The sequence below is a fragment of the Papaver somniferum genome, chromosome 9 (assembly GCF_003573695.1).
Source record: "Papaver somniferum cultivar HN1 chromosome 9, ASM357369v1, whole genome shotgun sequence".
Lineage (NCBI taxonomy): Eukaryota > Viridiplantae > Streptophyta > Magnoliopsida > Ranunculales > Papaveraceae > Papaver > Papaver somniferum.
Window position 1 is genome coordinate 52,679,095 of NC_039366.1, and position 15,665 is coordinate 52,694,759.

The 15,665-nt window shown below is 39.1% G+C and overlaps 2 protein-coding genes across 2 annotated transcripts; one reads left to right on the forward strand and one right to left on the reverse strand.

Moving 5' to 3' along the window:
• Positions 1-781: 781 nt before the first annotated feature.
• On the forward strand, positions 782-6,921 carry LOC113310753 (BEL1-like homeodomain protein 10). The gene is made up of 5 exons (XM_026559519.1): positions 782-1,111; positions 2,042-3,865; positions 5,555-5,961; positions 6,039-6,099; positions 6,256-6,921. Exons 2-5 carry the CDS (start codon positions 2,114-2,116, stop codon positions 6,724-6,726), a joined length of 2,691 nt encoding a protein of 896 aa, XP_026415304.1. The 5' UTR covers positions 782-1,111; positions 2,042-2,113; the 3' UTR covers positions 6,727-6,921.
• A 425-nt stretch (positions 6,922-7,346) lies between these two features.
• On the reverse strand, positions 7,347-14,254 carry LOC113314040 (probable lysine-specific demethylase ELF6). The gene is made up of 7 exons (XM_026562814.1): positions 12,468-14,254; positions 12,255-12,333; positions 12,011-12,078; positions 11,710-11,860; positions 10,963-11,567; positions 10,523-10,801; positions 7,347-10,339 (listed from the first exon to the last, which is right to left on the reverse strand). The coding sequence occupies exons 1-7, from the start codon at positions 13,606-13,608 to the stop codon at positions 7,836-7,838; spliced, it is 4,827 nt and encodes a 1,608-aa protein (XP_026418599.1). The 5' UTR covers positions 13,609-14,254; the 3' UTR covers positions 7,347-7,835.
• Positions 14,255-15,665: the final 1,411 nt, after the last annotated feature.

Sequence of the window (15,665 nt, forward strand, 5' to 3'; positions counted from 1 at the left end):
ATTTAGCCGAGATTAAACATTAACAAGTAAACTCTTTACAACTGTTTGGTCATGATCAGCAGATTCAGCACGAGTAAAACAAAAATCAAAAACTTTGAATCGCCCAAAACAAAAGTAGTTTTTTAGATAAAAAGAGAAAGCTTTGTAAAGAGTGGGGACTGATACACGAAAATAGAGAGGGGAAGAGTGAGAAAGTGAGTGAGAGTTAATGAGTTGTGTGGCAGGGGAAAACTAGTTCCTCAAGCAAAAGATCTTCTTAATCGAGAGCCCTAAATTAAATAGCGGCCCCCGTCTAGACCGTCTAGCAAACTGCAGCAGCAAAAGGAACATGACGTCATACTACTACTAGGTCCCACATCATCACTATTTACTGCTACGACTATGCTACGCCGAAGCTGCTACGCTGTATCTGTCTACTGTATTAATTATTGTCAGATAAGCCTATCCAATCAATATCTGACACGTACGATTAGTTGTCTTTTCCGTTCCCACGTGGTTTTTCCTTACTCGTAAACTTGTAGGGTACTTGGTGTAATTAAATGTTATGTAGAAGGATATTCCAGTCATATCAATCACGTATTTGACCACGTAGGTCCTAGTCATTTTCACACTGCCACAGTATCGTACTTCCCTCCTCCAGCTTTCAAAAAAAAACCTCAATGGCATTCTCGTAATATTCGCATATTGTAAGCAAAAGGTTAAAACAGTGGTGTGTTCTTCTTTCTTTTTCTCATGTCTCCACTTTATAACGCGAAGAAAGGGAACGAAAAAAGAAAGAAAAATTCTCCTCTCTTCTTCTGCAAAAGATTCAGTAAATTTTTTCCTCTGAAGTTTCACTTTCACTGAACTATTCCTCGTGAAAGTTAACGTTATATCTAACGGAGATTTAAAAGATAAAATTCCTCTTCAATTATGTTCAAGCTAGCTGCTATCTCTATCATAATACTAGTAGTATTATAGTACTCATTGAAACTTGATAAATGATCTACCAGTTTACGTTTTGTTCTTTGTCGGTTCTCTATATAACCACAATACCTGATAGAGAAATTAAGAACCGACAACTCTAAGATCGATTCAGCTTAATATCATCAAGAAAGTTCTTGAAAAGCAGGTAAGCATAGCAAATTCCTTCCTCAGTCGTAGTTTAGTGAGTGTAAGTTTTTTAGTAGGTAGATCTTGCAAGGATTCAAGATCGTGATTGAGTTCTTATATGTGTTTGTTAATTAAGTGAGTAGTAGGAAAATGGCAAGTAAGTTTAGGGTTTTGTTGTACTGATAATAATCATGATGATCACAAAGATCTTCGTTCGCTGGATTAGTTAATTAATTAAAATTGGTACCCATAGTGTACAGTGGTAGTAATAGGAGTGGTATTTATTATTCTCTATATAGTTTGTTTCTACTTATTATCAGTTGTCGCTTTCGTGTTCACATTGACTTCCCCTTCTTCTTTCTTTCTTTCTTTCTGAATTCTGTCATTTACTTGTTTCCATGTTATTTTTTTCTTCAAGTTTACTTAAAGCACTGTAATGGAAGAAAAAAGAGCTACTGTTTTGTGAAAGACTCTACCAGCAGGTTATTCTGTTGAATACTTCTTACCATTTCTATACTAAGCTATTTGGTTTTGTACTTGTAGAAATTGCTATTATTATCACTGAATATTGTTCCTCCTGTATACTATTGTTTGTTTGTATTGACTCATCAAAGTTCAAACCCATACACAGCACATAACACTCTCTCTCTATAGGTTCTACTAGGTATGATATATTCTTGGTTGATAATGAATGACATGAGATAGTTAGCTAGATTTCTTTCATTTCTTATCCACATTTTTCCATTTTCTAGACACTGTACATGTAAAGATTGATTTGCCTTTTTATCCAACTCTTGTGTTTTTTTCTTGTTCCTACAACTATATGCATTATTTGATGATATTCATGAGATATAGTATTTTCTTCTTCTTCTACTTCTTCATACACTTTACAGTTGGTTAACATAAAGAGAGTCATACTGATTGTATTCATTTTTTTATATCTTTGCAGGTGATTAAATAATTCTATATAGTATTAGGGTTTTGGAAGACAAGAAGATTGTGTTTGAGTTATATATAATTAATGTCGGAGAGATTTGAATCATCTGGGTGTTTACACTCGACAGCAAATTTCTTAGACAGTTCATCATCACTAGCAGTTCTTGGAATGAATGCTTTAAGGCAACAACAGCAGTCTGATCAATCACATGTCGCGCAACAAAGTCGTCGCGATAAACTACGGGTTCCACATACTTCATCGTCTCATCAATTACAAGATTTTGCAGGCCATTTGGTACAATTACCTAGCAAATATTCAGCTCTTAGTAATAATCATTCTGACGTTTTTCGAGTTAGTAGCTTTAGAGATTATAGTAGTACTGATTTACTTAGTCATCATCATCATCAACATGACCCTATTCCTACTACTAACACTAGTTCTATATTTCCCTCTCATAATCGGCATAGCGAGATTCATCATAACCCTAGTATGTTATTAGCTGATGAACAGAAAGATGTTATAATGAATCAAGAGCCAAACTGTGTGCAGCCGTCAGCAATTAGGGCCATTTCAATAGATCATCAGGATTCACCTTCATTTGCTAATTCTTCTTCTTCGTATCGCGTCGTTCCGTCAGACTTTATGCCCACCCCTTCTTCTTCTAAAGTACTTAATGATCAACAAACTCTTTCTTATTGGAAAGGACAACAAAGTTGTGATTGGATTTCAAATTTTGTGAATGGTTCCAGTAGTAATAATATTAATAGTAGCACTAGAAGTATGAAAGAAGTTGATTTTTCCGCTGCTCCGTTGTATATGAAGCATAATGGGTATCAAGATGTTCAGTCTTCATTTACTACTAGTAATCAAGTTCCTGAAGTCTCAAATCAAGATTGTCAAAAGCCGTATGGTGAAATGAACTTCAATAATTCTCCATTGAATGTTTACCAAACCAGCCTTCAAGATGTTGTGACTACTTCTTCAAATATGGGTTTTGAAATGGTGCCACTAGTAGAACAAAAGTTAAGGGAAACTGGTAATGGATCATCATGGGTTGATGGTGGCAATGAATTGGTTCTTCTTCCAAGTTATGTTAATCAATCAAGTGTATCACAAGTTAATGAAGCTAGTACTACTTGGACGAACAGGCCAGTTGATCATGGTAGTTCTAGTAGTAGTCATCATTGGAATGGGGAATTAGGTTTTGCAGCAGATAAACGTGGCGGAAACTTTGTGGGTGGTGATCCTACAACTCAGAGCTTATCTTTATCACTTTCCTCACATCGACCACCTTCAGAATTGCATGCACCTCCTTATGGAGATAGATTTGGTTCTGATCTGAATATGCAATATAAGATGGGAACTTGCAGTGGTTCTCAAGATACGAGGAGTAACAATCCAGGTTATTTATTCTCGGATCAGCTATCACCCACCCGTTTTAAAGCTGGTGATTCTGTTGAAAATATTGCGGGTTCCTCTGCATATGCCCGTCGTTGTTCTGGTCCTCTTGGGCCTTTTACTGGGTATGCAACTATTTTAAAAAATTCCAAGTTCTTGAAGCCAGCTCAACAGCTCTTGGATGAATTTTGTGGTATAACGGGTTCTAAGCTCGTCGCAACTGAAATGACTAATAAAGGTTTTAGAGAAGTAAGCAGTTTATTAGATCTAGTGAATGATGAAAGTGAGATTGGCAGGAGAGATGGGAATTCTGGCGTCTCATCTTCAATTTGCAGTTCTAAAAGCGTATGTGAAGGCAGAGTGGGAAGTGGGGATTGTCAATCCTATCAACCCGAGTTCCAGCAGAAGAAAGCAAAGCTCTTATATATGTTAGAGGAGGTCAGTCTTCTACTCTTATTGAATTTCTCTCAAGCTAGCACATACCTCATTTGCTTTTGAGTGCTTTGTACTTTCATGAAATGTGGTAGTTTCTTTTTTAGGGTGAAAAGTACCAAAGAGGTGTTTTAGGTGAACTTCGCTAATCCGTATATATAGAATTAAGCAGGATCAAGATAGAAAAAAGAAATGTGGTTGCTCAATGTTTCTTGTTTTTGTCCAGATGTTTATTAAAACTTCCTTCAGCTTTGATTTTGCTTTTCCATGTTCTTCTATGGAGTTTGAGATAATTTGTAGGGTCTTAGAAATTTTTCGAAACACCTTTCGCATCAAGTTAGGTGAAGTACTGTGCTGTAAGCCGTCATCCCTGAAAGAGAAGTAGTTTTAGTAGTGTTTACATCTTAAAGCTAGAGTATACATCACTTTGGTAATTGCGTCTCTAATTAGCTTAGTGAAATCATATATTACAGTTTGTATACTAGGGAAACTTGAGCATTAGTCAAAGATAAAATGATATGAAGGTGGTTGTTTATGTAATACCTTACCAGCATGCATGCAATAGGTTTACATTTTGGAGTCTATTATTGTTCTTTTTGGTTTTCATTGTATGAAGAATTTAATGCTCATCTAAATGTGCTTTGCAAGGGTAAATTCGGTCCATATGCTCATGTTTGAAATTGATTTGAGATTGCTCGTTGTAATGGATATATTAGGCCGTCAAGTATACACACTTGATTAGTATTTGGTTAATTGTTTATGACAGATACTCATTGAAGGAGGCCTAATACCTAAGCTCTTAAAGAGGAAACTTTGTGTTTCCCCAAGTTTAGCACCTTTGTAGATTTTGAGAGAATATTTAGGAGGTTCATATCTTTTTGTCATATCAACATCGGCTGGTGATACTGACAACCATGTGATCAATCTATTGAGCACTTTTCTGATAAGAATTCTAGTTATCTAGTTTGTATTATCTGGTTCATACATTAGGCCTAAGGGGTTTGATTAAGGATGTAAAAAGAAGAGAACAGCAAGGCTTATTTCCGGAAAAACATAATGTCACAATTGTGAGGCGCCAGTCAATTGTATTTGTCTGTTTGTACTCACTGTGATGAGACAGTTATTTCTACGCCTTTCTTTTCTTGCCAAAACACCTTTTATCCTTTGTCTTGAGATAAGAATCTCTAGATTATGTAACAGCATTAAGATCATTGATGTACAGTCTCAGCCACTACCTTTTAGCCTTTTCCAAAAAGAGATTCTCAAAATGATTTAATTTTCATGCTAAAGCCATTGCAGGACCCGATTAAAAGTTAAAAAGTCGTGTCATTTGTTGGATATTATGTGACAATTGTTTCTCCTTCTTCAATATGCCTGACCCATCATTAGTCCAATCAACGATCAGAATTATAAGTTCCAGACTAGCAATAAAAGGTTGCACTGTTAACTCACATGCTAGGGAGTAATTAAATCTACTGTTATCCCCATTTATGTTATCTTACTACTATCATTATTGTTGAAAGTTAATCAAGAATGATCCAAGTTTTATTTGTCAACGAAATGAGAATCTATCACCATCACATTTCAAATAGTGCTTTTCTTCCGCACTTCTCCTCTGCAGGTTAGATGATCTTAGTATCTTACTAGTTAGACAATCATTATATTGTTTAATTGCTTGCTTTATGCTGTCTATAGGTCTGCAGACGATACAAGCAATATCATCAACAGATGCAAATGGTGGTATCTTCTTTTGAATCAGTAGCTGGTCTTGATGCTGCCACACCTTACACTTCTTTGGCTTTGAAAACAATCTCGAAACACTTTCGGTGCTTAAAGAGTACAATTACTGATCAGCTCAGGCTCATAAGGAAGGCATTAGGAGAGGATTTCTCATCCCCTACTAGTAGAGTAAGCAGTAACAAGGGTGATGCTACAGTACCGAGGCTGAGATTTATTGATCAGAATCCTGGAAAACAAGCAGCTCTTGGGAACAGGCTAGGCTTTCTTGAAACCCAACATCACATTTGGAGACCTCAAAGAGGTCTTCCGGAACGATCGGTTGCTGTTCTGAGAGCGTGGTTGTTTGAGCATTTCCTTCACCCGTGAGTTTCTCACTTATCTCGCCTGTCTCTTTCATAAACATCTTTGCTTTCGTGCTGACTTATTCTTTGAATTTCAGATATCCAACGGACACAGATAAGCATATGCTTGCAACTCAGACGGGTCTTACACGAAGCCAGGTAGAAACTGATCAGCATACCGTTAAATTGGTCTGTTTAGTTATTTTTGTGCCATCACAGCACTTCAGAGTACAATTTATCCTTTTCAAAATAAAATCTGCTTAACGTATTTGACTCAATGCTGTTGAAATTGATTATCACCTGTTTGAAGTACAGGTATCAAACTGGTTCATTAATGCTCGAGTACGAGTGTGGAAGCCCATGGTGGAGGAGATGCACATGCTTGAAACCAAGGCATCATCGGATGTGGACCTAAGTCCTGGGAGGCAAAGCAGTATAAAATCTAGTATGATGGATTGCAGCAGTCAGAGAATGCGTGAATATCAGTGCACTGACGAGCTCATGGTAAATCCAATATCTGGAAGGGGACAAGAATATCTCAATATCATATCATCAAATGCTGAAGTTGGTCAGAGTTCAGAACAACAATGGCACCAGGAGAAACGGTCTAGGATGGAATGTCAAATTCCATCGTCAGGAATGGATGGAGGTTATATGGGATTCATTCCATACCATCAAAGTGCTCTCGAGCTTGGCGGACTTGGATCTGTTTCACTGACATTAGGGCTCCGACGCAGTGCAGAAAGTGGACAGCAACAGCAGCAACATGAAGATCATCTAAGGTGACATTTTGGAGGTCAGATGGTTCATGATTTTGTGGGGTGATTTGGTCCTGGGTATTTCTTGTAAGTGTAAAAATGGTTCTTTGCTTAAATTTTACAGTGAGTGTGAGACAAGAGGGACACTTGACCAAAACGGTGTCAGATGTAATTAAGTTGGGTTCTCAGATCATTCTCTTTTTCTCCCCTTTGCTTTTCTCAATTGTAGCTCTGTGATGGAGAAATTGTTTCCTGTATTGCTGAGCATATTTTTATCACGCAAAAGTGAAGTCTGCCGTGAAATGATTTTGTTCCTCTCCGTGGTAGTCGTACCACAAACATCCATTAGTCAGTTATGCGGGCCCGTCATCGATTGGCTTATGGACGCAGAATGTGCCATTTGACAGCATCCACCACAGTTAAGGGCGATAAAATCCGTCTTTCTTTTCCTCTGAGTTCTTGAAAGCGGGCACAAGTGCTGGTCCTACTTTCTAATTCACCTCAGGGACTGGTTGGGCATGACAGAGTGGCCTTGGATAAGCAGAGGTCTGGTTAATGGAACCTTCTTTTCTGAGATTAATAATTGACAATTGACCGGAGGTGGGGTAAATGGAAACTTCTTTTCTGAGGTTGGTAATCACTAAAGGATTGTGAATTTCTTTCTTTGATCGATCTTATTATTAGAGGTCAATTAGTAGCATTCCTTTTGAATAAACCACTTGTGCCCCATCAACTGCCAAAAAGAAAAAAAAGGAGCAATTTCACAAAGTACCCAGCAGAGGGCCTACACGACATTCAACCTAAAATAAAGAATACTAAGAATTACACTACTAGATTACAGTGTACAGATGACACGCCCTAGATTGTTTACAGGAGACTAGAAGAGATGACAAAACCGCTCCTCACCTTTCATCTAGTGGACAACATTTCTGAAAAGATGTGGAAAGCTGCCGGAGATATTCAACCCAACCCCTTGGCTGTTTATCCCCATCAGGTACAACAAGCTTCCACCATATTACACTCTAGTTTTCGGGTTGTTCTGCTGCTCATCGAGATAGCATATCTTTCAACACATCCAAAAGATTAGCAGCACATGCCCTCATTCTATCCTGTTTCCCGCAAATCTAGAATCCAGCATTACGGAGGACTGTTGACATAATGCCCAGTTTTCCGCCTATGCCGGCTATAATCTGACACGAATCTGAATGTCAGACCACACCCTGAAACCTTGCACTCATAAGGCCGTTCACCTGTATGCAGCCGCAAGTGTTCTGTTCTAGCCCACGCCCATTTGAACGACATATTGCAACCTTCCCATGAACATTTCAGCGGTCTCTCCTCAGCGTGAACGCGTTGATGAAGAATCACATTCTTGTGGGAGCTGAATCGCTTACCACACCCCTTGTGTGTACATTGGTTCTGCTTGTGCACAACAAGTTGGGTTTTCGTCTTAAACCTCATTCGACACCTTTCGATGTTACATGCAAAAGCCTCTTTTACAACCTCATTCTTTCCACTGTGGGTTATCACATTATCTACTTGCGTTCTTGACTTTTTCAGCACCACCTCCTCTGGTACACTAATGTCACTGTTAGTCTGATAGACGGCAGTTGTTCTACTACTCCTTGGTCTCAGCCCTTCACATGGTCCCCTAATAAAACCATCAAAGCTGATTTGATCTTTTGTAATTTGATCAAGTTCTCTACTCCTTTTATTTCCTTCTCTCTTAGCAGGTTCAGGATCTGCAGCTTTTGGATGCGTGCTTTCGGAATCCATATCCTCCCTTGCACTGCAACCAACACCTGCTTCGTCCACATCTTGGATGTCTTGTAGCACTTCAGAACCTCCATTCACCGACACTGAAATTTTGGGCAGACGAAATGGGTTAGCCTGATTACAAGTAGCGGACTCCTTGGTCAAAACTTTATCTTCGTGACAGTGTTCAGGATTAAGCATGACCAGTGAGCTAGGCTGATTAGACTCATTTATCTTGTCCTCGTGTTGCACTGCTAAACTATCCATGATCACATCCTCCGAACCCTTTTCCTTTGTCATTGTCATAGCCTGATGGCGAACCATGGGCTCAGGAGAAGAGGTTTCTGCTTCTAGCTGCATCTCAGAATTTTTGGTTGCTGCACACTCGGGACCCTTTTGTGCGACTGTGGAACAAGCATCATTGCAAACCACAGACTTGTCAGCAGAAGTCTTGCCTTCATGCTGCGTTTCAGGAATATCCATAACCATGGGCTGATTAGACTCGATGGCTACAGTCTTCGCCTCCTGCTGGATTTCAGAAAGATCCATGACTGTACAGTTAAAATCCTTGTCCTCGAAGTCAGTTTCCTCCAAGTTTCTATTTTTCGAAGGTGTTTCGGTGCTCTTATTTGTCAGGATAGCTGTGCCTTGTATATCTGAAGATCTTGAATCGCCAGGAGCCTTGCACACACATCTATTATCTTCCGTTATAGAGGCCACATCTAATTGGGCACCACTTAACTGGATAGAAACATCTTCAACGATCAGAAAGCCTGTGAATTTTGAAGGATCAGACGCCTCACTTATGTCACTAATTTCTGTAGCGGTGAAGTCTCTACTCTTTAACTTACAGTTCTCCATCACAGGAAACTTAACCAACTCCATACCATAGACAGTACTGTTTCCTGTATCACCAAGGTTACCATCAGATTGGATTCGTTTATTATCAAGGGTTTCATTTGCTGCAGAAGATTCTTTTGGTGTGTCAGTTCTAGCCCTTGGGCGGACATTAGCCCAACTATTTGGTTGAGATGGAAAACCCATTTTTTTGTTGCGGGCTCTTCTGGAGTATAGTATGATGGTATTTTCTCGGAAAGCCTTGCTTCTTTCTGATTCTTCCACCGACTGATCTTCCTCGATTTGAGTGTTGTCACCCAACTTATATTCTCTAGAATTCTTTGCTTGGATGTTGCTGCCAGTTTCTAATATTTCCACTGGCTTTTCTTCCTTGGTTAGGGAATTGTCACAAGAGTCACATTGACCGATACTAGTTTCTCCGCTAACACTGAATCCTTCTGATGATATCATTGCCTTATCTTCTTCGAAATGCTTGTTTGCACATAACTCAGATAGGTTGGGGCTAGTTGCTACAGTAACCTTGTCTGTTTCTGATATATCGAATGAAATATCTTCCTTAACTTGTAGGTTCTTACCTGACTTGCTTCGGATAGGGTCACTATCTATGATTACCTTGTTTCTCACTGATATTTCCACTTGCTTCACTTCCTTGATTTGTATGTCCCCACATGATCTATAGTGGATCAAGCCAGTTGTCATAACAGGAGTGCGAATTTTTTTCGAGTTCCACTTGAGACTAGACATATCCAAATTGGGACTCTTGTCTGGGGGTAGTCCTCGCAAGACCAATGCATAATTGTCTTGCTTTGATGGATACAACTTTTTGAGCTTCACACGGTACTGCAGGTTGATACCCATTCTAGATGTCCAGTCTTCCCCGCCTTCTTCATGCTCTTCACTGTCGATTGCAACATTAATCAACTTCAGATCTTCTTGGGATGCAGATTGCAAGGGAACCTCTTTACAGTTGAAAGAAACACCAATTTCTTCAGCAACAGCCGAAGCATGTGCTTTTATTTTCTGATAAGCTACAAATTGATAAAAAAAAAGGTGGAAGAATCCAATCAGTCATGGTTAGATAGATAAACCAGAAGAAGCAATACAAATAGTAAAAACCGTACAAGATCAGGCATCCATGCCAATGTGAAACAAAAACATTTGGAGAAGCACAAAAGACGAAACTCAGAAGTTTTGTCAATAGACTCCCTGACCTGAATGGCAAATAATAAGCACATCCGCACCACCTTTGGACTGCAACAGCTCTTCAATTTCTAGGCCATGCTCCAAGCAAAAGATCCGTGGTCTTAGAAATCCATTAACTCTGCTCCACTGTTTGTCAAGATTGTCTCTCGGATGCATAGGAGGACCTTTGGTATCTTGATCAATGTCCACTGATCTGAAATTCCTCCCATGATCCGCTGTATCCATCAGAATATGATCATTGTGCTTTAAAGACACTATCTCCTTCTGATATTCTTCACCTTGGGTATCTGTAAAATATTTCTTAACAATTTTTAGAGTATCCAGACAAAACAATTCTCCTACATATTGGAAGTTATAATCATCCATATATAGCATATATATTTATGATGAGAAGTGCCTAATATAACGAAATGACATTAGAGAAGGTGAAGTTCACAAGCCTTCACACCTGAGGAGTTATAGATAGTGTGATTCAAATCGATAGGGAAAGGAAGCTTCACATATCTTAAGAGTTCTTGTCCTTCCTGGACCATTTGAGAATCTGCTAGACGGAGGAGCTTCTCTGATGCACAATGAGAAGGCTGCACGATGGACATAAATGGAAACCCAAGGATCCCACAAGCCACACATGCTAATGCTCCTGGATCTACATGCAAACCACAAGGCAACTCATTGTCATTTTCATACAAGCCCTCCCCTGTTTCCATTGACAACTCTGTCCGCCCAACTGGGCTGTCGCAACTACCAACAATGTTTTCATCCACAAGGTTATGGGTATCCAAATCTCGCTCCCCGTCAACCATTAAGCAAGATTCGCTGAATGTGGATGGTGAAGGAGATGACCCAGAGTCTTTAATTGTGGATGGAAGTAACTCAGAGTCCCAAGTCACAACATGGGAGGTTGATTCTTTCCCCAGAAAGGCCAGCAGAAGATTGCTTTCACTCACCATATCATCTATGAAGGCTTTCTTTACTAGCAGCTCTCTCTCTTCCTTCTGGCGATCTCTCAAACGAGAACTCCGCGCACCCGGTAGTAGTAGGGCGCTGGGAACTCTGGCATTCAAATAAATCCAGCAGATTCAAACTGGAGAAAAAAATAGGATTAGGTGCCCACCTCAAATAAGTCTGGACACCACAAGAAAAGCAAAAGTCTATAAGTATGTAGCAGTAAACTAAATAGAAGAAAGAAGCTGACCTTGATATGAAAGACATTGTCAGCATGTATAGTAGCTGCTGATGAGAGAGCATGGGAAGTAAATCCATAGCTGCCCTGCGCACTGCTGCTTCTTTCGCTACCTTAAGCCATTGTGGAGTTCCAAAGTTGGCTGCTTCCCCACAGTTAAATCCTGTTTACAAATAGGCGGAGGTTATAAGATGCCAAAAAGGAGATCATGTTCCATAAATCCTATGAAGCATACGAAACTAATGTTTACAAACTTAAGCAAATAATGATAAGACGTAATTTGATAAGACATATACATCTATAGAGCAATTACCATGGCTGAATCCTACATGGTAAGCCCTTGGAAAAGTCACAACAAATTCACCGGGATACTGTACCAACCTAGAACATAGTAAAAATAGTGATTAGTGTCACTTCAAAGGATAAGAGCCTAATTTCCCAAGTTTATAAAAGAGAACAAGTAGTACCTAAAAAAATTCTCCTGTTAGATTGGATTATAGAGGTGACATCTGAGATTATAATAAATATAAATTTGGATTAGGGAAGTCAGGACTTACCTGCAACAAGGAAGCCCTGATGCAACAACTACCTCAGGTGATAACAAATTTGTCTTCTCACCCAAAAGAGTAAGAGCAGCTGATAAGAAAAGAAAATTGACCTGAGTGGCAAATGATGTCAAAGGAGAAATAGAAACAAGCATGTCCACATGAACTGCTCTGGAACTAACTAACCCCAAAATTTTCAAAAGCTGCATTAATTAAGTTGCTTACCTAACCGGTCAATATTTCCTCCATAACCTTGGGAGCAAACAGTTTCCTCGAAAGCATCCGCACGATCCCCTGGGACTGCGTACCAAGTCTTTGGAGATCCAGTATGTAAATAGTTCAAGCTGTGAAGCTCATGATCCTCCACATGCCAAGCAAACCAACTGTATAACATGCCAATATAAATCATAGGAGACGTAACACCAGGAATATCCTCCAGCATAAAACGGGTAAGTGATCCAGGGGAGCGAGCAATAACTTGTAAATTCCAAGGACAGTTTGAGAGCTTCCAACCTGCAGAACCTTCTTTATCGCTGCCAGCATCTGAACTTCTACTTTTGCTAAGCCTTTGGCATTCGTCTGACAACATAGATACTGAACTAGGAGATTGCTTACATGCTTCAGATGACGGGTCAGAATCAATCTTCATATAGCTTGCACTATCTTTACCAATGTTGGAATTCCCTTCCGTATCAATTTCTCGTTTCTCGCAACCAAAGTTTCTTCGATGGTTCCGACTAAATTTTCTCTTACTCCGCTGTTTATGAAAATACCTATTTGGAAAATCGGGTTCCCCAAATCCAGACCCAGGAACATCATTCGCATATTCCACATATATTGGTTTTTCACTAGATGCCTTCCAAAATAGTGTCTCCACGGTAAGTGGAATCACATCCTTGACCGTCCCCAGTTGATTCTTGGCAAAAACCTTCGACTTAGTTTCAAACTGTTCCAACGTATACACCTCCCCACTTTGCCAAACCTGCTTATGAATAGCTGATTGCCTCACAGAACCTTTACTTCTTTTTGAACTACAACCCAATTCTTGATGTCTAGTGGTAAACACAGGCTTAACATCCCCATTTTTATCCCCAGAACTAGACCCAGAACATGAACTCGCCAATGCAGAATTAAAGTCACTACCCAAATCCGGAAACTTAGAAAGTGACTTATTCAAATTTGAATAAGTATACTTTTTTGAGGGTTTAGGCAAAGGAGGAATGACTTTGCAAATCCCAAAAGCACTTGCTTCTTTCTCAATTTTTGATATATAAGCAATTGGGTCTGCAAATTCAGTATCAGTGGGGTAGAATTCTGGTGCCAATGGCAATTTTTTCAACCAATTGGGTATTTCTACACCACTCATTTTACAAGACTACAAAAAATCAAATCTACAAAAATTCAATCTTTAGACCCAATTAAATTCCTTCCTACATAGTAACACATATTCAGCTGTTTTCAAGAATATGAAACCCTAGTTTACTATATTGGCACATTAAATTTGTTTCATGCAATCGTAACCCTAGATTGAATTAGAAACCAAATTGAACAGAAATCAAGAAACGATAAATGATGAACAAAACCTGTGATTGCCGCTGAGGAATCTGTCAATTCAGGGTTTTGCCCAGTTGACTTGATAAGACCGAGATTGAGAGGGAAAGAAAACGGAATCATAACTGGTTGTGTTTGGGTTCTTTTAGGGAACATTCTATCTGCGTAAGATAGGATGTTGATGCGTAATATTCCTAAAATACGCAGGTACAGTACAGCACTTAGATTGAAATACTGGTTTCTCATCCGTACGATTTCTGATAAAAGATTATGGGAAGTGGAGTAGATTTGATCCAACGTCAACGCCTTAAAATCAGTTGCTGTCCGAAGTAGTTTTTATTGGGACACCACTTCTGCGCGCGGTGGTTGACCAGCTGGTGGTACTCTACGAGGGGGTGAAAGTACAGGGTACTGAACCACTTGAAGAATCTGCTGAAGTTTAACTACCTAATTTTTTCTTCATAGGTCATGATTCACCCTCCCATTGCAGTAGTGTTAGAGCGTCACAGTAGGAGGGTTAAAATGCTAAATATTGGGGTTGAATCGGTTAATCATTGGCTAAGGTATAGTTAAATGTACCAGATATATTCGGATGACGCTTTAATTCCCGTACATTGTTTGAACACCATTTTTGTACTAAATTAAGGATATGTGTTTTTATTTTTGTACTAGATTGTTAGAACGGGCCCCTAGCTCAGCTGGTCATCCCCATTTCCCAAAATTTCATGCGTTCCAGGAGGTTCCAGGTTAGAGTTAGTTTGCCCCCCTTGTGACACAATCTCAGCCCCCTCCCGCTTCGGCTCCCTTGGCTAGGTTACCCATGAGGCTCGCTGGTAGGTTAGCACGACAACCTGTTCAATTCGTGTAGTAGTGCGTTGTTGGAGCTTAGCTTGTTAGGCTTCCAACTAGTTAATGTAATACTCTTTATCGAGTTATTAGTTTATAATAGATATTATTTATAATATTAAAAAATCCAAATTGTATTAATAAATAATTTAATTACAAAGCAAAATAAGCAGTAAGAAAAGAGGTCATTAAAATCTCAAAAACTTACCACTCATTTGAAACGAAAATAAAATACATTTGGCTATACAACAGAATTTAAAAAATCTAGTCTTCCAACATAATGTCTTCCCTCCTCATTGGCAAGTCACAACCTCTTTTTGCCATCTTCCAACTGCAAAGTTAGCCTCCATATAAGTGTGATCAAAATGAATAGCTTCCTAATTAGAAGGAACTTCACTCCGACGTTGCCTAACAAACCACGAAAGGGTAAAAGAAGTAAAATCCATGACTGCACTCAAAGAATCGGAACGAATGTAGATTTTCAAGTACCCCATTGAATCGCCCATTCCAACCCCACTATAATTCCAAAAAATTTAGCTAGGTAATTAGAAGTTATACCCAAACCAACACTCATTGCGCCAACAATATTAGCCTCATAATCACGCGCAACAACACCTGTTCCAGCCACGCCCGGATTCCCACGAGCCGCATCATCATAGATTTTAAGGATATGTTCATCTTACAAAGCTTTATATACCTACCAAAAATGAACGCTTCTAAAATAGTAAACCTCATAATCTTCCAATCTTAATTTCAATGGTTAAAAGTTTGTTGATTTTCAATAGGTCATTTTCGAAAGTAGTAGATGTTGGTGTTATACGTCTCAGAATACGCTATTTTTCCTAAGAACATATAGCTTTGTAAGAGGAACATATGCCCAGAATATTAACTTCAAGTCCGCTAACATTTAGTTTTTATTCACAAAAATTAGGTCCAAAGTATGAGATAGCGTGAGAATAAAAGTAAGGGAATCATTTCTCTTTAGGTTTGGGAATCGCAATATATTAATTTAGTTGAGCTTCCCTT